Here is a 23498-nt window from a genome sequence, read left to right as displayed (position 1 = left end):
AACCCTGTGACTCTCACACCCCCTAAACGCAGTAGAATGCCCTCCCCCACAATTCACACACTTCATCGGAGTCTCCACCTTGCATTCCTTAATGTCATGATCCCCTCCACACCTCCCACAATATCTTTCATTCCTGCATACTCTCGCCATATGCCCAAACTGTTGACACTTATAACACCTTATTGGCATCGCTACATAAGCTTTCACACGGAACCTCTGATAACCCAACTCCACCATTTCCGGACACTCCTTCCTCGCAAATCTCACTGCTACTGTCGTAGATATTACATCCCCACGTGCATCTCTCCTCCCCAACCTCCACGCTTCCACCACCCCAACATCCACTAATTTATCTTCTATCTCAGACATATTTACAGTCACCGGCACTCCATACAACACCCCCTTACACGACACACCACTCTGATCAATCGCATGTACCGCATGTCTACCCAAACAAAGCACTTCCAAAATCTTAGCTTTGCTATTAGCATTCGTTCCCTCCACTAGCAACCGACCCCCAGCCACTACTAACACCCGAGTAACATCCCCCACAGCTGCCTCTATTCATCTAGCAATTTCCAATGGATTCACCCCCAAAAATGTCTTTTCGCGACTATCAGGTTTCAATACCACCTTCCACACACTATCATGTTGCATCTTTTCAGCCTCCAACACACCACTCTCCAAAGCCCCCAGCTCCTCCAAATCACTTTTTTCCTGACACTCCGACCCTGAGAAGTCCTGAACCAACCCTCCTTCATTATTCCTCTGAGGAGACCTGCTGCGAAGCCGTCCCCCATTTCCCCCTTTCCCCTCCTCCACAGATGAGGATCTCACAGATGTCACCTTTCCCCTCTTCTCCCTTTCCTCCACCCCTCCTTTCTTTCCAGGCTTCCCACCTCCCTTGCCCATCCTTACCTCCTCTTCTGGACACACTTTTCCCTTGCTCTCGCCTAAGGAGACCTCTCAGCCTCCTCAAGCCCAACTCCCTCCTCTTAGTCCCTGCTCCGCCCTGCCTGAGTCTGTCCACATGTAAACCGACAGTAACCCGGAAGTGAATGTCCTCGAAACCCCAGGCTCTCACTCCTCATCCCAACGCTACTTCCGGTGAAACAGTATGCCGAGTCCTCGGGCTCCGCCTCGTCTTGCGCCGGTGCGGAACTGACGTGGCAGGCTCGTGAGCGCGGTGCGCCACCTGCCTACATTTGAAAATCAAAATTCCTGAGATTTATGCCCCGCCCACAGCCACACAAGACTCCACCCATTTGCACATGGCTCCGCCCACACGTCCAACAGGTAAACTCGGTTGTTGTAGGCTTCAGTTTGCTTACTATAGCATTGAAAATAATTCATTCAATGCTATAGTTAGCAAAATGAAGGCAGTGCTGCCGCCTTCACAATAGTGCTTTCAATCCATGTCATTGGATTGAAAGCACCATTTTTGCGGTGGCGGCGGCTTCTGTTTGTTTACTATAGCACTGAAAATAATTAATTCAATGCTATAGTAAGCAAACTGAAGTCGCTGCCGCCGCAATAATGCTGCTTTCAATCCATGTCACTGGATTGAAAGCAGCATTATTCCTGCTGCAGCGCCGCCTTCATTTTGCTTACTATAGCATTGAATGAATGATTTTGGTAAGCAAAATGAACGTGGCACCGCCGCCGTAATAATACTACTTTCAATCCAATTATATGGATTGCAAGCATTATTATTACAGGGGTCGGGGGTCGCATTGAGCACCGTTTCCGGGTCCCGCCCAATTCTCCACCCGATTGGCTACCGGCGGCAGCCAATCAGGTGGAGAATATGACGGGACCCCGAAAGAATCTCAAAATTCCTGAGATTCACGGGACTTTTCCGGAGACCCGGAGAAATGCTTAAAATTCCGGAGTCTCCGGAAAAATTCCGGAGGTTAGGCAGGTATGCTCGGAATGTTGGCATGTATGCAATCTCGACCATCCTTCTGCCTTACTCATATCCCCGCCCGCAATGACTAATCCCCCACACTAGTGTGAGAAGGGGGTTTAGATTCTATTAAAGACAAGGAGGCGAGTATTGTGCATTACAATCTTTACTCTGAAACCACAGCAGCAAAGAAAAAACTTTTACAAACAAAAAAGTTGTAAAAACAGAACTAAATAGAGTTCAATGTCAATGTAAAGGGGGGACTCCCCAATCCATCATGGAGGACAGGTCATGCCCTGCAGGAGACCAATGAGCAGGGACCCTCCTTTATATAAATCCTTTACTCCAAATCCAACTCCTCTTTCTGTAGCTGTCTGGAACCAGACATCCACTGCACAGATCAGATGATACATTATGAAGACAAATCCAGCGAAGCTCGCTTATCATGCACTCTCCCCATCTTGTAACTTTGAGCCACGTTCCTGAACAGAACCTCAGCTCGTAGCAGTAACAACAAAGAAGGGTGGGTGGATGGGAAGAACAACAAACCAAAGAATGTTCTCTCTTGAAACACCTGTGTATAGTCGTGCCATAAATGCCATATCATATCAAGCGTGGGTGGGTGGGATAATACTCGCCTCCTTGTCTTTAATAGAATCTATTCCCCCTTCTCACGCTAGTGTGGAGGATAAGTCATTCTATGGCAAGACAGGAGGTTCATATTATGCAAGTTTGAAGCCCTTGCATCCCATTAGTAATACATGATCAATACAATAATAATAGGAGAAGAAGTGTTTTAAATGTTTTCATTTGATCAATCAACTGATTGCAAAAGTATTGGCCTAGGCTAAACTGCCCCAATAACTGTCTTATAAGGCATAGCAGTATCAACTGCAAAAACCAAGGAAGATGCGCCAATTCCAGCAGTCCTCACAGGTCACCAAAACCAACTGGTTAAAAAGAGGGGGGGAAACACTGGACACAGTCTTCCTATACTAATAGTTTAGGAAAAAGCTTAGGAGTAATAAACTCCTCTGTTGTCAAATCAAACATTTAAAACACTTAAATTCATACCATCTTCTGGAAACCTAGATAGCAAACGAAAGAAGTTAAATACTTAGCTCTCCTGGAGATAAAAAGACCCCACTAGGGGGTGAAAGCTTTGTAGGTTCCATCCCATGCGTTAAAGGAAGATATCGTATTAGAAACAGGACATGACACGAGAGTGGGAAAGGCAAATTTTCATAGAAGGTAAATGGGAGTAAAAAGGACATTTTATTAACATGTTATAGGACAACTTAGCTTAGGTGGAACTAAAAGGCAATAGATTTCTTAATTCGGGCTCCTGGTGAGGACCCTATTCTGCCCAGGAGGGCTACTTATGAAACAAAGATACAATTGAGTAGATCAAGAAAGGTTCACTTTTGCGCTCTCCTTCAGTCCTAAAGCCAAAACAATCGATGTGCGCACAATCCTAACAAGAACTGCAGACGTTTTTCTTTAATAGAAAAGAACATTTAGTTTCTTCTTTACTCACACGGAGAAGAGAGGACATTATTTCTAGTGCTTTTTTTTGTTTCCCAGAGCGTTTGGATAAGTGAGACTCTCTGTACCGTGGCAGACCAGAGAACTCATGTGAATGAGCCACTAATAAACTGGGAGATTTCTTTTTAGTGCCAGCAAAATCCATTGTGTGAAACTGGGAGAGTTCAACTTTCTTTACAGCAGTGTTTTCAATGTGTTTTCGATGTGTTACCTCAATCCTCATAGAACACTTTGGAGATGACATCTTCACAAAAGGAATCTTGTCTTGATTTCTTCTTTCTTCATGACGCTGATGATTTCTCTTGAACACCTAGGCCTAAAACTCAGGAGCAAACAAAAACATTACCTGCATGCATAGAATCTGAAATGAAAGGCAGTTTAGAATGCCTTACTCAGTCCTTTGTTTTCCCATCCACCAATCACATTCCATATCCTTACCTCCATCTTGGCTTGGGCTCTCACCAGAATTCTGAAACATAAAGTTAAGGCCCAAACCAACTTCTATGAAACTTCACTAATCAGGAAAGATAATAAAATAGTTAAAACTCAATAAAAGGAATGTGTAGCACATGATATGTAAAAGTGAATGGAAACATATTGGTAACCTAATTATGCTGTTTTTTACCCAAGGACCTGACAGTACCCTCTCTATAAGACCTCCCCTCGGGACCAGGCTTGAAAGGGTTCCTTCTGTGAAAACTGGAAACCAGGGAAGGAGTGTGAACATCACTAGCAACCTCCTAGGAACATACCTCCCGCCCAAAACCTGTAATTTCCCATTAAACTTTCTAGAATCTAAAATCGCTCTGACCTCAAATTCTTCAGATTGCTCGTCAATTATTATTGGAATGGGAGGAATGCCAAGCGTTGTTCCTGCAACAAAAGGTTTCAACTGACTTGCATGGAAGGTTGGATGTACCTTAGGACTTGTAGGTAACTTTAGCCTAACAGTGAAAGTGGTCATTCCCTGTGACAATGAGACAGTCAGGCGGGGTATTGAAAAAAGAAAATATTTGTCTTTATTCAGATTTACAAGCAAATGTCAGGTTTATCATAAAAGCCCAAACATTCAATCAGAGTTCTTCACAGAAATAAAGTTTCTTTCTCTTCTCCTTCTTTATTTATGCAGTGTTCTTTTCTGGTTCTTTTCAGGGAATGCAGTAAGGACCCCTGGCAAGTCTTCTCCTTCTAGTCTTTATACGCCCACAAGCCTCCCGCAGCTCCTGCTCCATGTCGGGTTGGCTATGCAACAAAACCGAGAGTGAACACTCATTCCCATCATAGCTGTGGGTTTATATAGACAGAGCTTAATTGGCCAATCAGGACCCACTTCCTTCCCTACCTTATAAATGCTCCTCTAAGCCCCGCCCCCTCTTCCTTGGAGAATGGCGTCCTGTGTATCTCCCCAGTTCCTGCTGTCCCCACCGCCCTGTCTGTGTCCCCGTTACACAGGTGAGTGATTTGGTGTGGACGTGACTTTGTTTGTATCTGGTTGTTGATTCCGTGAGTTTCTGTTTGGTCCTGCTCAATTAGGCTCCCATTCTCCTGAACACAGAGACATCCGAACGCTAGCGTGACTGCTGCCTCGCAGCAACGTGGCATTCCGGCCTTCGCGTTCCCGCGGCCCGGGTCCTCATGAATGTAATAACAGCCGAATGCCGGCGTGGCTGCTGCCTTGCAGCCACGCTGCCTTTTGGCCCTGGCGTACCCATATCCCGGGTCTGCACACCCGTTAGAGGCCCCCCTGGCAGCAGACCTTCCCCTCTGGTTCCCGCCGACAGGCCGCTATCAGCCACATGTTCTTCCCCGTAACCACGCACAGTTCTTCCCTTGCAGGACAGCATTTTGGGTGGGTTTTCCCCTTCAGCGTCTCTCCGCTCAGTTTGTCCCACACATGCCCATATACTGGGTGTATTTTCTTTTCCCGTATCACGGCCCCACCATTCACCAAGCAGGTGTAAATCGAGTTGCTCTGGGTCGTTGGGAACTACGTTCTCTTTAGCCACTCCAAGGGGTGTTTGACGTGTCATGTCCTGTTCCATCCCGTTACATACACCCCCCGAAGCATCCAGCCGTTCGGGCTGATCTAGACTCCTGGATAGGTAGTCCAGAATTAGCTGGAATGCCGCTGGTTTGTGAATAGTTTCGAAACAGAACTCCTTTAATGTGAGGAACCACCTCAACACTCGTTGGTTGGAATCCTTGTGGGTGGCTAACCACTGAAGAGGAGCATGATCTGTGAACACGGTAAACTTACGCCCGGCCAAGTAATACCTGAGGGTCTCAATCGCCCATTTGATTGCCAGACACTCTTTTTCAATGGTAGAATATCCAACCTCATGGGGCAACAGTTTACGACTGATAAAGACCACAGGATGTAACTCTGACTCATTACCTTGTGAGATTACTGCTCCCAATCCTAACCCTGAGGCATTCGTTTGTAAATAAAACTGTTCCTGGAAGTTCGGACATCGTAGAACCGGATGTGCCGATATGATATTTTGAAGTTCAAGAAAGTATTTACATGCTTTTTCATCCTTTAGTAGGTTTCCAGTGTAGGAGGATTTGAGAGCTTCCGTTAAAGGACTGGCAATGGAACAAAAGAGAAGGATAAACCTGCGGTAATAGCCTATGAAGCCCAAAAATGCTCTGACTTGTTTTTTGTTTCTGGGCATAGGCAGTTTCCCAATCGCTTCTATTTTGTCCAATTTAGGTCTAATAACCCTATTTCCGACTACATAGCCTAGGTATCTGGTCTGATTGGCAGCCAGTAAAGTGTTCTTTGGGTTTATGTTAAGTCCTGCCGATTGTAGAGATGATATAACTGCTGTGAGATGTTCCAGGTGTTCTTTCCAGGTTTTGCTATACACAACTATGTCATCCAGGTAGGCAGAACTGTATTGATTGTGGGGTGCTAGTACCCGATTCATCAATGATTGAAACGTTGCCGGAGCTCCATGCAGTCCGAATGGCAGGACTGTAAATTGATATAGCCCTGAAGGGGTAGAAAAAGCAGTTTTATCTTATCTTCTGGTCTTAGGGGGATCTGCAAATACCCTTTTGTTAGGTCAATGGTACTAATGAACTGTGCGGTACCCAATTGTTCGATGAGTTCGTCGATCCGGGGCATGGGGTAGGCTTGTTATGTTGAGATGGAATTTAATTGCCTATAATCCATGCAAAAGCGGATACTACTGTCTTGCTTTGGGACCAGAACAATAGGAGAGGACCAGTGACTGCCCGAAGGTTCTATCACTCCTGTACTCAGCATTTCCTTCACTTCTGTCTGCACGGCTGTTCTTTTGGACTCAGGAAGGCTAGAGGGACGAATTCTTACTGTTTGTCCTGGTTCCGTTTCAATTTTATGTTCTACCAAATTGGTTCTTCCTGGGTAAAAGGAGAATACATTCCTCAGAGGTCTGAGATGTTCTTCCATTTCCTTCCTCTCTTCTGAGGTGAGTTGTGTACCCCACTGAACAGTACTAAAAGCTGGCTCCGGTGTCTCTCGTCTAGCCACCTGGATAAATGCTGTAGCCCTGTCAGGTGTCTTCCATTCCTTGAGTAGGTTTATGTGGTAGTTCTGGTATTTCTCTCTCCGATCTGGTTGTTCCACCATGTAATTTGACTGGTCCTAAGACTGCCGTTATTTTGTAGGGCCCTCTCCACTGTGCCAACATCTTGTTCTGGCTAGTGGGTAGCAACACCAGTACCTGGTCTCCTATTTTGAAACTGCATACTCTGGTTTTCCTATTGTAGAATTTTTCTTGTGCCAACTGAGATCTTCCTAAATTTATTCTGGCCAACTCTCTCAGTTTAGTCATATTATCCCTTAGTTCTATCACGTAATCTGTTAGGGTTGTGGTTTCCTCTTCCCATTCATTCTTAGCGATATGCAGTACTGTTTTCGGCTGATGACCAAACAATAACTCAAATGGTGAGAATCCCGTTGAGGATTGCGGGATATCCCTTAGTACCATGAGTACCCGTGGTAACGCTCTGTCCCAGTTTTTCCCTGTAGGAGCCGTTACTTTCTTGGTTATTAGTTTGATGGTCTTGTTGTAGCGCTCTACCAGCCCGTCTGTTTGGCGATGATAAATGGACGTGCGTATTTGATTGATTTGCAACTGTTGGCATATTCTCTGCATTACTCCTGATACAAAATTCCGGCCCTGATCCTTTACTATCTCTGACAGTATTCCCACCCTTGCAAAGAACGGGACCAACTGGTTACATACTTGTACATTCCTTGCATGGGAAAGGCCTCCGGATAACTCGTAGCATAGTCTACTACTACTAATAGATACTGGTGTCGGTGACTACTGGGCTCCAGAGGTCCCACCAAATCCATACCAATCCGGAAAAACGGCTCCTTTATCAATGGCATGGGTCTTAAAGGTGCACGCTGGGGTTTAGTTGGGTTTGACTTCTGGCATGTTGAGCATTCATCACAATACTTGGCCACTTCTCGATATATCCCTGGCCAATAAAACCTCTTCAGGATTTTATCTAGGGTTTTTTCTCGAGCCATATGTCCTCCTGCCTGGTTATCGTGGGCCAATTCAACTATGGACGATCTGAAACTGGTAGGTACTAGTACTAGTAGTTGTTCTACCTCCTGTTCATTCTCATTTTTGGTAACTCTGTATAAAAGTCCTCTCAGGACTTTGAACTTGGGATAAGTAGGTTGACTTTCAGGGTCCTCCATTGCTTGTTCCCGGACATTCCTTAAGGTCGGGTCTGTTAGGGTTGTAGTTGTAGTGATAAGCTGCTAGGCGCTTGCAGTAACCTGCATTTGCACTAACCCACTGAGCTATCTTGTGTGTATTAGAGCCTATTCGAAGCGTGGAGGAAAATGCTGACATCAACCAGGACTCTCAAACTGGATGAGCCTGCATGCTTGCAAGGGGTTAATTGCAAAGGCCTTTCTTTTGAAGACATAAAACATCGTGCTTTAGCAAGAGGCTCCATGCAGTTCGTGGGAGCCAGGCATAGTTTTGCCCGTCTTCGCTCTGCGAGTCAGGTGCACTGATAAGACAAGAATGCAAAAAAAACACAGTGCCCGAAGCCTGGGAGCCAAGACTGGCTGTTTCCAGTCTTGTAACTTTCCAAGCAAAAAACATGTTTACTGCCAGGAGGGAAGAGCCTAGAAGCTTCTCGAAGAGCTGACACGTCATGATGATTGACGTGCAGCTCCTAATAAGAGAACTATACTTGGACCAGGGAGGGGGGACTCATCCTGGACTGTTGGAAAGACGTGCGCATCAAGGACAGTGCCTGGACGACCAGCTGTGCGCTATCAGGGCCGAGGCTCCTAACATCACATCCCTGCTCTGGTGTAGGACTGTGGGGGCTTGGCCAGTCCTCCCCTCCTCTGCTGAGTCCTGACACGAACGCCAGGATCTATCAAGGCCCTTCCTCACATCTTTGGTAAATTTACTCATAAAAGTTATCATTTTTTCATCTATTATCGGCGTGTCTGCCGCTCCCTCAGGGAGAAGAGGTCTGGGGCATTCCGCCCTCATCTTGCTTCTCGCCTCTTTTGCTAATGGCGCCCTCAGGCGTTTCTTTAGATATGCCGAAATTCTCTTGGGGGGTTCCCATTCTGAGGATCTGGGATGGATCAGAGTTTCTGGATCGAAATCCCCCTCATCGGCAATTTCCTCCTCCTCCTTCTTCTTTTTCTTTAACGTTTCATGGCTCTCATCTCCTGAGGAGGATATAGATAGTACTTCCTCTTCCTCGGGGTATTCTTCCTCCCAATCATTCTCACCCTCGTCTGAGGTATCTGAGGATGTAACTCGTCCCCTGCTAGGCACCGTCTTACCCTTTCTCTTTCTTTTGCCACCTTTCTTTTTAGGTGGGGAGCTCGGGGGGGTGTGGGCTTCATCCGCCCTACGAGCCAATTTACTGCCCCCTTTTGTCTTCATCCGAGCCTTAAGGCTCTTGTCCGCCTCCAGGCCCTGGGATAGTCTGAGCCAATCCTCCATCAGCGCTATCCGCTGCGGATTATGTCCCAAAGAAGCCCCCAGGGCTTTCTGGAAGACAACATTCATTTCCGAATGGCTCCTCTTTTGGCTGACCCCAGCCTTACCCTCATCACTAGAGGAACTCATGATTCCCAGGCCCTGGGGAATAGAATTATGGTATTATATATAATAGAACTATATATATTCAAATATATATAAAGTATATACCAGGGTTTTCTCAGAACAGAGGTCAGATGTAATTTAAATTTGTAATTATAATTCTTCCTTGGTTCAGTTTATATCAAGGAATATAATAGTAATTTCCAAATTCACAGGTTTTACCTGGGACTGTGCCCGTTTTAGGTGCGGTGTCAGAATATTGCCTGTAGGGGCGCTGCTGAGCTCGTAACAGGACGCTACGCTCGTGCGATGCGTGTTGTTAAGCTCTTATTTGTATAGAGCAAAGGATCTCACTTTCCGTTCACACACGCTTGATCAACTCCTCACAGAGGTACGTTTTGTAATAAACGAAACGAAGGAGAGAGCGCCGGAACTACGCGGTCCCGTCGCGCTCTCCCTTCCGTTATGTAGTGCCCTCTTTGACGGTTCGTAGGAGTTGCGGCCACCGGTGCACCAGCCCCGTCGCGGTCACCGCTCCTCAGAGCCGCCTTTCTGTCGCGGAATGTTCCGCCTATAAAGTAAACACACTCGTCACTCTTAGGTGAAAGTTATCATGCACTCACACATTCCAAAAGTGTAATAAAGAAAAGTACTTAACTCGCTGCCGAGCAGCAAAGAAAGAGGAGGAAGGGAAAGAGGACAGGAGTTTTATTCATTGAGGACTTGTTTATTGGTTATGGAATTGTCACGTGGTCAGTTGAGGACCAATAGAAATGAACTACAAATGCTCAGAAAAACATGGTTATTGTAGTTTTTTATAAGATTTGTATTCATGTTCTTTGGTAATGTTTCTTTGCTGCTGAACAGTAAAGTGGAAGAGAAAGCATAATCCGAGCCTCCGGTCTTGACATAGAATCACAGTTTCCACATAAAATGGTCCCACAAAACGTGGACTAAACTTGTTTAACCAACGCCCAATTTTGCATTTGACGGGTAAAAGCCCATTGATTACTATGGGCGTGTAGGCAGCTTGGCGCGTGAAAGAGTGGCCTAAGTGGAGGTGACACCTGCCAAAAGCGTGAGTTGAGAGGTATGTCTTTACTCATTCTCTCTCCTCATGGCATAGCACATCACATGACATTGCAGGTTCATGTGACACCACAATACCATTGTGTCTGTAATAGACATAGCTCTCAACTCACCCGCTTTTGGCGGGTGTCACCCGCCTTGAAAGCAGATGAATCAACCGCCAAGTCCTTCGTACGCCCATTCACTTCTATGGGCCTCTCACCCGCCAAAAAGAAAATCGGGTGTTTTCACCCGCCATGCTGACAAAAAAGGTTGGGTGCTATGAATAGAATCATGACTTTCCTTAACGTTAGCTTGGAAAATCTGTATTTCCCAGAAGAGACTTCTAAGATATGGTTTGCAATCCCGCTGCTCGACCTTTTTCACTAAGAAATGTACTAGGGTGGCAGTTAATGACTCCTCGAAGTTCACTGAGAGAACTCAAATTAAAAAAAAATCTCATTCGATGTTTTTATGGTTATTTATATGAAGGAAGACACGTTGCATTTTCGCACACACGCCATTTTGTACTGTATTTAAACTGTAGGACAACCTTAAGACATGTATTTTCTGTGGGGATGTTCCTCCACATTCATATGTATAAGAAGCCAAGAAACACACAAGCCAAGATTTGCAATCTACCGAAAGGCCTCGTGCTTGTTCCCAGGTTGCACAATTAAAATGCGTTCAAAATGTCCGACGGGCTTTAAAAATCGCTATCTTCTTTTTTACACAACTGAGAGGCAAGGCTTGGTGTAAAAAAAAAATCTTCGCGGGTTTCTTGGTATTTGCATACTCGTTGTATTTCCGTTTAGAGAGTTTGGTCTCTTTTCTATTTCAATAACTTCTGCAGTTCAGTGCCCTGGGTGTGGCTAAAGTTTCCAACGTCATAGAGTATAAGGGCGGGGTTTGTCCTATATAAGGGATAGGCGTGTGTTTCTCAGTCTGCTCTTTCCTGGAACTGATTCGCTTTCTGTTACTCGTGACTAACAACAGGTATGTACGTAACGTGGCGCTCGCTGTTTTGGCGGGTAGGACCTTTAACTTGGATTCTTACCCAGTCGGCCTTTATATTGTAAACTTATCTCGGGGTGATTTTTTATTTGGGTTGTTTTTGTTAACGGCAGTTTCTTTTCGCGTCAACAGTTGCCATGTTCGACCGTTCGTCTTGAGAGATGCATTAGTTGGGGCTTAGTCGGGAGGGTAGGGACGGGGGTCGTACCTTACAAATTCGTTATGGTATATTTGTGGCGTGGCTGGTTTTAAAGGCCTTCAGGTCGTCGTGTGACGCAGTTATTAGGTGGAAGGTGGCCGCCATGTCGTCGACTTCCTATGGTTTCCATTTCGACTGTTACAATGTTAAATTAGTACGTGCGGTAACCCTTGTTTTTTCGATATACTGAATCGAACAGTTATGATCCCCGAGATATTAAGACTTTCAGTATAGTACGTACATATACTTTTGTGGGAGATGTTGTGACCCCTCTTAAAGCGCTAAATATTCGTTGCCTTGTCAGCCAGCCGCCTTGATTACTTGCGGTTGACCGGTCTGTGCTTAACGGGGTTGTGAAAAGAGAAAAGTTCGTTGAGACGTTTCGCCCATTGTACTGAGTAGGTTCCCGGCTATTAAACGCGCCATGTACTCAAAATGGCCGCCTCATCGCGTGCTCGTTCATTGTGTATCTGGTGTAAAATGGCGGCGACTGCCATTTTGTGACTGCGTTTGTGACTGCGTTTCTGGACTCGACACGTCGACTTCGCGATCCACTTGCTTGCACCATATTTCTTTTTGTTCGTTGATTTAATTTGTACATCGTTAATGTCGATTCTCTTACAGTGACCATGTCTTCTGATGAAGGAAAGATATTCGTTGGCGGGCTCAGTTTTGAAACAACTGAAAATGACTTGGAGAAGGAATTTTGCAAGTATGGCAAGATCTCTGAGAGTGAGTATGTACTGTTATGTTAACTGCATATTTAAACGTGCTTTCCAGTACCAAGCTTGACTGGCTTCATATCTTCCAGTTGTTGTAATTAAGGACCGCGAAACGCAGAGATCCAGAGGGTTTGGATTTGTCACGTACGGAAACTGCGATGATGCAAATGACGCATTGAAGGGCATGGACGGCAAGGTGAATTAACATGACTGGCACTATCCATATGTTCTGTAACTAATTTCCGTATGCTGCGCCCAGCGCATTACCAAACGAACCCTATGCAGGTTGTGAACAGTCATATTTGTGTCTTTAGACCCTGGATGGGCGCCAGATCAGAGTGGACCAGGCTGGCAAATCAGACAGGAGCCGTGGAGGGTACCGTGGGGGGTCATCTGGTAGAGGATTCTCTCGTGGAGGAAGAGGGCGAGGTAAAAAAACGTAGTCTGCTGTAGTCTGCTGTATTAAAGCTGTTGGCATGTTTCCTTAAGATGTGAGAGGTAACGTCGTTTGTCATCACAGGTGGCGGTGATAGTTATGGTAGCCGAGGGTATGAATCAAGAAGCAGCGGCTATGGAGGTGGTGGATACGGAGGCGGATATGGTGGCTCCCGGGACTCGTACAGCAGCAGGTTGGTTTTGTCGCTTTAAATGATATCCTGCTTTCAGAACGAACGCAAGGATGGGCACATGTGGTTGCTCACTGGTCGTAGCTTCTGGTTGCACCTCGATGTAAAGAAAACATCGTGTTATTTTGGATGAAGGGATGTTCAACTTATATATTTTTTTCTTCAGTGGTCGAAGCAGTGGGAGCTATGGAGGAGGTGGATCGTACAGAGACAGTTACGATAACTAATGGTAAGGTTGTCCTCTTGGTACTTCAAGTGGGAGGGTCAGTGTTATGGGTGTTGTATTATCAGCTGTAAACTGGGAGGTTCAGAGGTGGTAATTGCTTCCTCAGATGCACATGGCTTTTTATGTATGGGGTGCGCTTAAAATTCAATGGGATTTCGCCTAAAATGTATGGGATTGACTTTAGGATGACCCCACACGTTGTTCACGGTCATTCGTACTGCGCACCACGCATGCGTTATCTGACGACTCGAGAGTCGGTTTATTTTTGGTAAGTTTGCGATGCACTGACAGTTAGTTATTCGTATCAATTACTCGAGATGATGGAAACGTATGCTACGGTGCCTTTACAATCTGCCTGCTTCTTGTCCTCAGCTCGCAACGATAAAAAAAATCCTGATTCAAGATCGTCCGTCCAATGGCTGTATTTATAAAGATTTTTGGAGCCGTGCTGAATCCTTGTCCCGTACCTGTTTGTTTTTTTCCATGCATTGAAACTGGTCTGATCTTGTAACTTTTTTTTTTTTATTTTGTCCGCATTTCTCACTGTTTTAGCCTTAGCTTTTTGATAATTTAGTCGTGTGTACAAATGTCTAATAACGTTTTAAGGCGAGCTTACCCAAGCAATGAGGTGGGAATGGTGCCCCTTCAATTGACTACTCATGAGGCCTCCTATGGAAGGCAGTTTTTTTTTTACCCTGCAAAGTTATATTTTTGAGGTGGTTGAACTTGTATCGCTTTTCTTTCAACTTGGTGGCTTTACGGAGCCTATTAAAAAAAATTGGTCAAATCACAGTTCTGGTGTCAATTTGTTGTGCACCACCAGTGATGAACATGGTGTGGTTAACAAGGTTTTACTTGCACGACACACATCACATTAGTAAGTGGGCACAGGTCTACCCATGTTCAGATAGTTTACTGTCTCTTTAGTATGCTTGGGTGGCTGGAGGCGTGTGCTGGCTGAAGCGTGATTTAATGTTGCGTTCCTACATGTTTGGCTGTGCCCAGGAAGTGCTCGGGAAGGGTTGGGTATTCCCGGGGACAGGAAGGTTGGGTTCTTTTTATTACTTAGAGGAGTGCTTAAGGGTTGGGTATTCCCGGGGACAGGAAGGTTGGGTTCTTTTTATTGCTTAGAGGAGTGCTTTTATTTTTGGTTGCGGTGGCTGTTGCAAGTAGCCTAGTTTCCACGATACACGTGTACATACATGCATCCAATGTGAGTGTTGGGAAATATGACCCACGTTGAAGATGCGTTGACGGGGCAGTATCTTTGGCTTGGTCGTATGCAATGGGTTCGTTTCGCAGTACTGCTGTGTAGGTAGTGTTACTGTACCCTCCCTCCCCCGTGTCTACCTCTGCCAGCATATTTGAGCTCCAGGAAGTATTCGCCGGTCGCGCGGTTAAAAGTAAATGTATCCCGATGCAGTGTCAGATTGGTTTTGCCATCTAAGGCTAAGGTTCAAATAAGCGGAAGCATTGTGTTCGGTAGAGGCACTTGGTGAATGTCGTCACGATGGGTCGTGCTAAAGATGCGACCATGGCCTTTGTGCTGGCTGATCTTTTTTAAACCAAGCGTATCCTGTGGATATTTGGTGCACCAACGGGCGCGCAAAACATGCCTATGGTGAAGCCACTTGCAATAATCGTTATACTTGCGCCCCCATGACCTTTTGCTCATCATGTGCTACTTCTCGAGGTAAGCATCAAGTGGAACCTGCACACTCCTGAAATGTGTAAGCGGTGACCTTCAGATCGCAGCAGCGAGCGTTCTACCCGCTGAGCTGTTACCGGCTTATTGACGTGGATAGCAGGCGCATTGGCACATGTTAATTCTTAAGCAGTTGACAAAACGGTGGATGGGAGTGATTACCTCCTTGCTAAATAGCACCTACTCCCTTTTTATTGTAGCGTGGAATGTGAAAAATACGTGTCCCGGTGGTTAGCGTTTCTTGATCCGTTTAAATAGCCATCCGAGTTTTAGTCAACGTACATTGCAACCATAGGGGCCCGTGCGGCTTGTAACATCATGCTTCGAAGGAGGGATGCTAGGTTATCTACATACTGCAACAGTTTGTTTTGACCCTGTTGAACACAGAACTCGAGTCTTAAATCTGACAGTTGTGCCTTCCATTAACCCCACTGGAAGCTTTGTACGGAGTCGATAATGCAGAAAGATACCGGTTTATCGAATGTAACGCGCAGTGAGACAATACAAATCCACAACCGTAAAACACTACGGAATAAAGTGAATAATTTATGGAGAAAAATACTCACCGAGTGACTAACGTAGTGCATTTTACCCTTGCCATCATCTGGTATGGGCGTCCCTCGTTAGGGATGTGAACAGTAGTACCCTTTCCCATCAGAAAAATAACACTTGCTGTATGTAAAATTGCGTGGTGGTGTGGCCCTCCCTGGCCACCAACGCCATACCTTCACATTCGTGGTTGTATTAACCCCGCAGAGGTGGCACGTATGGAGGAAAGGCAGTTTATAGATTAGAGGGTGGTTACTTCCTTCATAAATGGCGAGCCACTTATGTGCAAATCATGTTGCATTTGCTTCAAAATGGTGCCATCCGAATTTAACGTACATTCGTGCCCTTCCTTCTCAATCTGTATACTTGTTAACACTGGTCTGCCCTGCATGCAACCTCCCATTGCTAGGCAGGGAGGTTGGCCTCATTTGATGTTGTGTTGGTTTGGCAACTGATTTCACAACTAGTGGCCAGGGTCTATCCTGGACATCATTTGGTGAGCAGGGCAGTATCAACTAGTAAAATGCAGTTTCAAGATTTTCATCATGGCTGTGTACACCAGTGTTTAGTGTCTAGATGCCCCTTGGCCATAGTCCGCGCTCTATAAATTACGTTGCAGTATTTATTTTATCATACGCCCAGACCCTGAGGTATCACTGAGGTAATAGTTCAAAGATTAGATTTTTAGTCTTACGGCGTGACTTTAATGCTACTTATAACAGGGTGGCAAGCCTCCCCAACACGGTCACGTGGAGGGAAAGGCCTAGGCGTATTTTTTATATGTCGCAAAGCACAGGTGTTACTACGAACTATGTCGAATGTTGCGATTCTGTTTTTATTCTACAGCGTTAGTTGTTGCATATCATCATTGGAGTACAATTGGGGGAGGGGGTAACTAGATGTTTCAGGTAGGCGTGATCAGGCATGCTGATGGTAATCCGGATGGGGAAATCAAATGATTCTTTGGGCTTAATGTAATGGTTTTGAATGAGAGGCTACCAGTATGTCCCCCCCCCCCCCTCTGTAGAGCAGCCGTGAATAGTGTGGGAATTAAGTTGTTCGCCATGATGTGTAGGGGTGTTAGGGAATATTTGGGCCCTGTCAAGAGTTGACGCCACGATAGCGCTATAGCCTATGGAGGTGGTGCATGTAACCCTGCCCTAAAAGTTCTGAAATGGGTCAATAGTCTTGATCTTGGATAAGCAAGGATTGTACCGTGGTCCCCTACATGGACCCTTACAAAGGAGTTGTGCGGCTCGTAGTGGTGCTGGCCCTCGCAGTAGCCTGGGATTTTGAAGGATGCAACAACTGGTGGTAATGTGTATACTTAAAACTTGTAACAATCCTCTGCTAGCACATGGAACGGCATCCTCCTTGACGAAAGAAACGGCCATCGGTGACTTCTGAGACGAATCTGCTCTTGGCTAGTTCATAGGCACAAATCCTGTAATGAGGTAACTCTTTGCTTGTGACAATCTTTCTGACCTCATTTCAAATAGTTTGTTTTTAAATTCATTATCTGCCCTCGAATGGCCAAGCTTAAAAAATAAGTAACGTCAAGAAAGCGGCCATATTTTGTATATTGAAGATTAAACGAGTTCAAATATTTTCTTGACTCGTCCCAGCATTTCCATGCTGTCCAACATAGTTATCCCATGTAGAATTGCAATCCTGTTATGTTATAATCATTGAGCTGTCAATTAAGGGCGCACGTTCACGATGGTTAATTCTTTACAGGATGCCGATGGCAGTCGTTGAATCTGAAAAAGCATGAGGGGTACTACACACCGCGATCCTGTTCTCTTCAACGGTATGTATTCCTTTTCGCAACGATTTCCCATGTCTGTTGTATTCGTGTATTGCCGAGACTAGGAGCACGAGATGTCGCAAAATTGCACAAGCATGTTCCCCGCTTACTGTGACCTTAACACGTGTGCCACATTATCATCCATGTGTGCACTTGGGCCACAAGGTACAGAATGTTGCTAACGAAATTCTGGTTCAGCAGCTGGTATTTCGAACTAGACTTTCCATGCCCCAGCAACAGCGGAAGTAACCAACCGAGAAACCAAATTTTGCATTGGGAAGAAATCCCTGCAAAAGCGGAAGTCTGGGGGCATGTCGGGGTTAATGGTACACTTTAGAGCAGAGGTATTTTCGGTGGGGCCTGAATGACGACAAGGGCGGGCATGATTTTTTTTAAACAGGTAAAGTGAGTTTTTTTAAAGGGAATACAAGCATATATGCCATCTCGGAAGAGGGGGGTGTAACTCGGCATGAGAGTACCACTGCCTTGGTGAAATAAATGTAGGTGAAATTATCTGTCAAGGCAATATGGTGGACGTGTTGCTTCTGTCTGACTAATTTCACGCTCATGATCTACCATGTGCCACAGGGAAATGGCAGATGTGAATATGTAGCATTTATACCACGCTTGTGTTTCTATGCGCGACAAGAGCAGGGGGAAACCAGGGAGCACACCACAAAAAACGAGTAATTATCGTCAAGGCAGAGATCGTTGGTGGCACACCATTCCTGAATTGTCTGGTATGAGGAAAGAAGCAGAGGGGAACAGTGTCGGCATACCATTTGAAAATTGGAGCATAAAGAGCTAGGGCGAGTGTTTAAGACCCCCCCCCCTCCCGCAGAGCATCACTAGTAGAGAGATAGAAGGGACGACCCCAGTTGGACTGGGGTGGGGTCTGAGAAAAGCGGTCAACCAGGCCAGGGCCTGACAAGGTTGTCCCAGAAACGATATAGCAGGATGGCATGGTTGACTGTCAGCAGAGGATGGATCAAGGAGAATGAGGGCAGAAGGTAGATTGGAGAGCAAGTTTCACGGGTGTTGAGTGCGGTTAAAAGAAGGTGCATTCTGGAAGGGTTGGGGCGTAGGTTTGATCCTAGGTTGAATGCTTCCCGAGTCTGAGAAACTTGGTCACAGGTGATCCCTAGGAATGTGTGAAACGCAGCAATGGAGAAACCTAGAAGTGGTAACAAAAATATGGGGTGTTTCATGCAGGAGGGGGGGGGCTTTCATTTACCAGGCACTGGGATTAGAGTGGGAGGGGAGGATCCCAGATCGAGTCAGCATGGATCATTTCAACCTGGTACTGTAATGTCGAGGTCTGGGTGTACATGGTGGATGGTGAGCACGGACTGCAGGCAGGATTTTGGCTGTTGGGGTCATGGGAGGTCCACCCCGAGTGTGGAGTTACGAGGGTGGTCCCAGATGAGGAGGGTGCATGCTGCAGTCCCTTGGGCTCAACCACTGGCTGCTTCAGCCACAGCCAGGATGGGTTGACACAGGGTTTGGACTCGACTGATGCAGTGGCCTTGTTCGCTCCATTTTCTCTAAATTGAGTGACAACTGGCAGTCTGATACCAGGGCGGGCATTTCTCACAGAATCCTAAAATTGGCTGCAGCTCTAATACAGTAGATGGTGATCTCTGCCAGAGCCTTTTCAAGAGGTCTGCTCGAGCTAAGATCTCAATAGGATGGCTGGTTACATCAAATGCGTAGTCCTTATTTGCCCTGCAGCAATGTTTGAAACCTGCCAATGTAGTCTGACAGTTCAATTAAGCTTATTTGTAAAACTACATTCTCATAAAAAAAGGTAAAGCAAATCAGGCTGAACTTTACTTTTGTTGTAGTACTTGAGCAGGCAGATCCCGCTCCTTGTCATTACTCGACTGTCTGGTCTCCTTAATTTCCCTGTAGCACACGTCAACCCACACCAAATACAATGCTATTTGCTATCCGAATTCAAGCAATGGCAAGGTCCAAGTTGGTGACTAATTTGGCCCATATATTCATACATGCCGGCTCATTTGATTGCCATTTAGCTGCACTGCCGCATAGGCGGCAGCAGATCTGGTTTTCCATAGCGATTTAATGCTAGTCTGATCACTCAAGGTGCCCTCGTTCTAACAAGAATCCTGCATTTTCATTGGTTGAATTTTTTTTGGGTGACCTTCCTAGGACGAGTCTTCGTCTGCTTGAGGAAGGGGCTGATGACCAGGAGAGAAACCACACAAATGTCCAAATTGGGTGTACTTAGTGATGCATAGACTGTTTACTATGTTAGGAGGTGGGAGTGGGTAGGCTCCCCTGCACATCATTCTACTTGGAACAATTGTTGGCTCCGCACAACTGTTTGTAGCCCTTGACGGTTATTTACACCTATTGGAATCCCCTTGCTTGGTGTTGCCTTGTATCAATGTGCCATTTTAACATAGAACCTGTGTCCATGCCTCAACGCAATATGTGTAATCACGTAATGTTCTTATAAACCTTTTTTTATATTCTCAGGTCTTGAGAGAGAGTGGTATGTGATGTCTAATATTTACCAGGTACAACCCCCGGATGGTGTACTTAATGTACGTTTCAGGCCACAGTAAGTTTGAGTCGCTGATTAAGCAGAAGGCCATATTAATGGGTCTAACCATAAACCAATTTAGACGAGCTGTGGAAGGATCGGCCTTCCAGCCACTAACGATGTGCTTTTGGTTTCATACATTTGAAGTGCACTACTACAGTCGAAGGTGTTGAAGATTAGGACCAGGATTCCAATCTAACTTCCCTTTGGTCTGGGTGGGCAAATTAGCAACTTGCTGGCTCTGAATTCAGGTTACTGGGTCATATCCCCTTGCCATGGTCCTTCCAATGAGTGTCAATATTTGATTGTTAAGCTGCTCTCCGAATGTCGAACTTGGGAGCGAGTGGCAATCCTTGGCAAATGGGTAAATCTTTCTCTTGGGTCGGTGGTTGCCAGAATCCCACTGGCCCTGCTGCCCCATATTTTCTGGATGGTCCACGGAATACAGGGAAACGGGGGTGTGCATTTATGCTGCAACTGCCCACTGAAATGTCCTGTAGATCTTGAACGGCATGTTTTCCAGCCATGGAATGAATACCCCAATAGGTTTCACATGGCCTAGCACCAGGTGATGGTCTGCAGAGTTGGACCATTTGGATGTTGGCAGTGGGAGCTGAATGGTCTTTGTCCTAGCTTATCCCCAAGGAGCCTGTCCCTTTGAAATATGCATAGTTCGGGCATTCAGTTTCGAGTCTTGTATAAGTTGGCACCTTGGTGACGCTGGTTCCCTATTACGATCCCGTAGTAGTTGCCAAGTGCACAATTGCAGGCATGGTCGTAGCTGATGCATCCCTTAACGCGAAGCAATTCTGCATGTGCAAGTTCCACCCTGTAATTTCAAGGAACGTTGATCTCTGGAGATTGGATTGATGGAAGTCAGTCCACCTGTGTTGGTAGCCTGTCCGTCCCTCAATGTTGTCCATAAAAGGTGTTTCTGCATTTACCTTTTATATTCTTGGACGTTTGAGGTGGGTATCTTAATGTCTTTATTGCTGTACCCAAAGGATCAGCCCTGGATGCAGACAGCAACGTTATGGGCAGTTGCGATCTAGTTTTGTGTGCCTGAGGGGATGTGCTTGGCAGGTCTGCATTTTCTGAGCTCTGGTCTTCAAATTGTAGCCTTGGGGAGGTCCTTTTTATTCAAGGAATGTAAACTGTAGCCTTGGGGAGGTCCTTAAGTAAATGTGTGGTAGCTGGGGGTGGCAACAATATCTACTTGCTGAGGCGGTTATGCGTAAAGGTTTGAAATACGGGGTTACTTGGAGAAGGAGGCCCATCGGGTATCTACCAGGTGTGTTGTACTGCTGGACCAAGTGTGGAAGCAGTTGGTGGATTACAGAAACTTTGCTCTGATGCAGCACTGTAAACGCGTAGCCATCTGTTTCCAGTTCTTTTAGTATTCTACCTGACACCCCAGCTAATATACGCACCTTAAACTTTCTATAGGTACACTGCGTTGTCAGTGGTTTTTGCAAAGGCCCCATGTAAAATATGAACAGTTAAATTTGTGTAGACCATGGCACATGCTTGGACAAACTTGTTACAATAAATTTGGTTTCTTTTTGGGCAGGTTGACACTGCAAGCCACCAAGAGTCGCCCTGGAATGAAGTTGGATTTATCACTCAACAAACTACCACTGACTTAAAAAAAAAATAAAGTTTTTAATGAACTACTTGGTGTTTGTTTGTTTGATTATGCAGGTCTGTTTTCAGAACAAGTGTGCAAGAGCACATTCAGCTGGTAAGAGTTTCAGCTGGTAAAGAGCCCTCACCAGGCAGCCCTGTCTGTTGGGGGCAGGCATTCCTTGGTTGTCGGTAGCTATCTGTCTACTTACCTTCATCATTCCACTGGCAAATTTGATGCACCCATCCAGGGTCGTATTCAACTTTGGCTAATGGCTGAGTGAACTTGGCTGGGTATGCAAACATGGAAGTGCAGGATTTTATCCGTAGGTGAGCCCTTAGAATTTTTGGCACATAACTGGAGCCAGAAGTACAATTTCCATCACAAATTAAGTCCTGTTCTGGATTATTTCTGTGGGTAGTCCTCCTTAAGCACGGCTGGTTCCTTCATCTATTAACATGCTCTTGATCCGTTAAACGGCTGGGTAACCTTTGTACTTAGTCTTTTAATTGCAAAGCGATTTGAACCAAGATACGGCACTCGCTTGTTTTTCTAAGCTTATTTTCGCCATTTGCCTTCTGTTTCGCTATTGGGGTTTACACCGTACAGTGTTTCTTTCGTGGTCTCTTTGTGGCCTGGCTGGGAGGGCTCGTTAGTGGGATTGAGGGTGGGAAAAGCATGAGAGCTTTGATTTGCTGTTGGTAGCTTCAGTTCGGAAAAAGTCTTAGGTTTTTTTTTGTTGGGTTGTGGCTGGTTACGTTAATTAAGTGGTGTGTGCAGCTTGTGGTGGCTTTGTTTTGCGGCTGGAGCGGTATGGTGTTTTCTGCTAATAAAGCTGAACATTTGAGTTGGTGGGTTCATGGACAGATGCATCACGTTCAGTTACATTGGTTAGGTTTGTCTTGATATTGGGATAATCTTACTCGGGACCAGCCCTTAGAGCAAAAATACCCAATTCAGCCCAAAATACAGGTTATATTGTGCCGAGCAGTGAACTCATGCTAGTGACAAATGACATCTTCAAAACGTTAGTATTTACATTTTGGGATTCAAGTTAGAGAAGATTACAAAGCACAAAACTTGGAGAAATGCAAAATATAGAGAAACATAGAACTTAGAAAAACAGAAACAGTCTTACGCCCCTTCAATCAGCACTGGGAGACCCTTGCCCTCATAAGCTAGCAGTAACAAGCCCCGCTCGTGAGGGCAGCGCTGCAGGGTGCCGACAGCCACAAATTCCGGACACTTGATCTTGCTCGAACCAAGTCCACAGATCGATCTCCCACCGAGTCATGTGGGCATGCATTTTTATAATCTCGTGCTGTCAGTCCATGACGTACAGTTCCAGAACTTTCCCTGTGCAAAATATAGGCTTGCTCATGGAAAAACCCAACTCTGAATTTCCACTGTGCTCCTTTTCTGTGCCCCTCCCTACTTGGAGCCCATCTGCGCGAAAGCTCAGGAATGTCTTATCGGTGCCTTCTCAGAGAAAGGATTTGTTTACGAGGCTACCTTTAGAAAGGCAGAATATTCTAAGAGAAGAGAGGCAGAATATTGTAAGAGAAGCCCATATGAATTAACCCCATGTGAGCAAGCTCTAAAAGGCATGCACTCATAGCTTAGTGTTCATAGCGCTTAAGATTGGCTATCTAAGCGCTATATAGGTGCCATAATGTTCCAAACACTCCAATAATGTCTATTAGCTACAGAGCTGGGGCCTTCGCCCTGCCTGTCTATCTACAATGCATAATGTGACCTACCACCCCTACTAGGCCTGCATATTCCTTGTAGCTCACTACTGCGTAATGGAAGTGCTACAACAGACTACTGTCAGCATTTTTGGCACATACTT

At 45.7% G+C, this 23498-nt stretch overlaps 1 protein-coding gene across 4 annotated transcripts; it reads left to right on the top strand.

The window, feature by feature from the left end:
- Positions 1 to 11481: 11481 nt before the first annotated feature.
- Positions 11482 to 21695, top strand: LOC138569141 (cold-inducible RNA-binding protein A-like). 4 transcript variants are annotated; one of them, XR_011303145.1, is made up of 9 exons: positions 11502 to 11601; positions 12443 to 12550; positions 12630 to 12736; positions 12855 to 12969; positions 13061 to 13169; positions 13333 to 13395; positions 17384 to 17456; positions 19956 to 19996; positions 21593 to 21695. XR_011303145.1 is itself a non-coding variant. In XM_069646840.1 (7 exons), exons 2-6 carry the CDS (start codon positions 12448 to 12450, stop codon positions 13391 to 13393), a joined length of 495 nt encoding a protein of 164 aa, XP_069502941.1. In that variant the 5' UTR covers positions 11482 to 11601; positions 12443 to 12447; the 3' UTR covers positions 13394 to 13395; positions 13765 to 14179. The 4 variants fall into 4 exon arrangements, 2 of the variants coding, with proteins under 2 accessions (XP_069502941.1, XP_069502958.1); XR_011303143.1 differs by having other exon boundaries at positions 19956 to 20040; XM_069646840.1 differs by lacking the exons at positions 17384 to 17456; positions 19956 to 19996; positions 21593 to 21695 and adding an exon at positions 13765 to 14179 and having other exon boundaries at positions 11482 to 11601.
- Positions 21696 to 23498: the final 1803 nt, after the last annotated feature.

Source organism: Ambystoma mexicanum, chromosome 1p (assembly GCF_040938575.1).
Source record: "Ambystoma mexicanum isolate Mex_15411 chromosome 1p, UKY_AmexF1_1, whole genome shotgun sequence".
Taxonomy (NCBI): domain Eukaryota; kingdom Metazoa; phylum Chordata; class Amphibia; order Caudata; family Ambystomatidae; genus Ambystoma; species Ambystoma mexicanum.
This window is presented reverse-complemented; position numbering and strand designations above follow the sequence as displayed.

Bases quoted from the DNA above. Each gene is read 5' to 3' on its own strand.
- LOC138569141 (XM_069646857.1), top strand. From the start codon at position 12,448: ATGTCTTCTGATGAAGGAAAGATATTCGTTGGCGGGCTCAGTTTTGAA. The intron at 12,737-12,854 runs GTGAATTAACAT...TTGTGTCTTTAG, and splicing joins TGAAGGGCATGGACGGCAAG to ACCCTGGATGGGCGCCAGAT. The intron at 12,970-13,060 runs GTAAAAAAACGT...TTGTCATCACAG, and splicing joins TCGTGGAGGAAGAGGGCGAG to GTGGCGGTGATAGTTATGGT.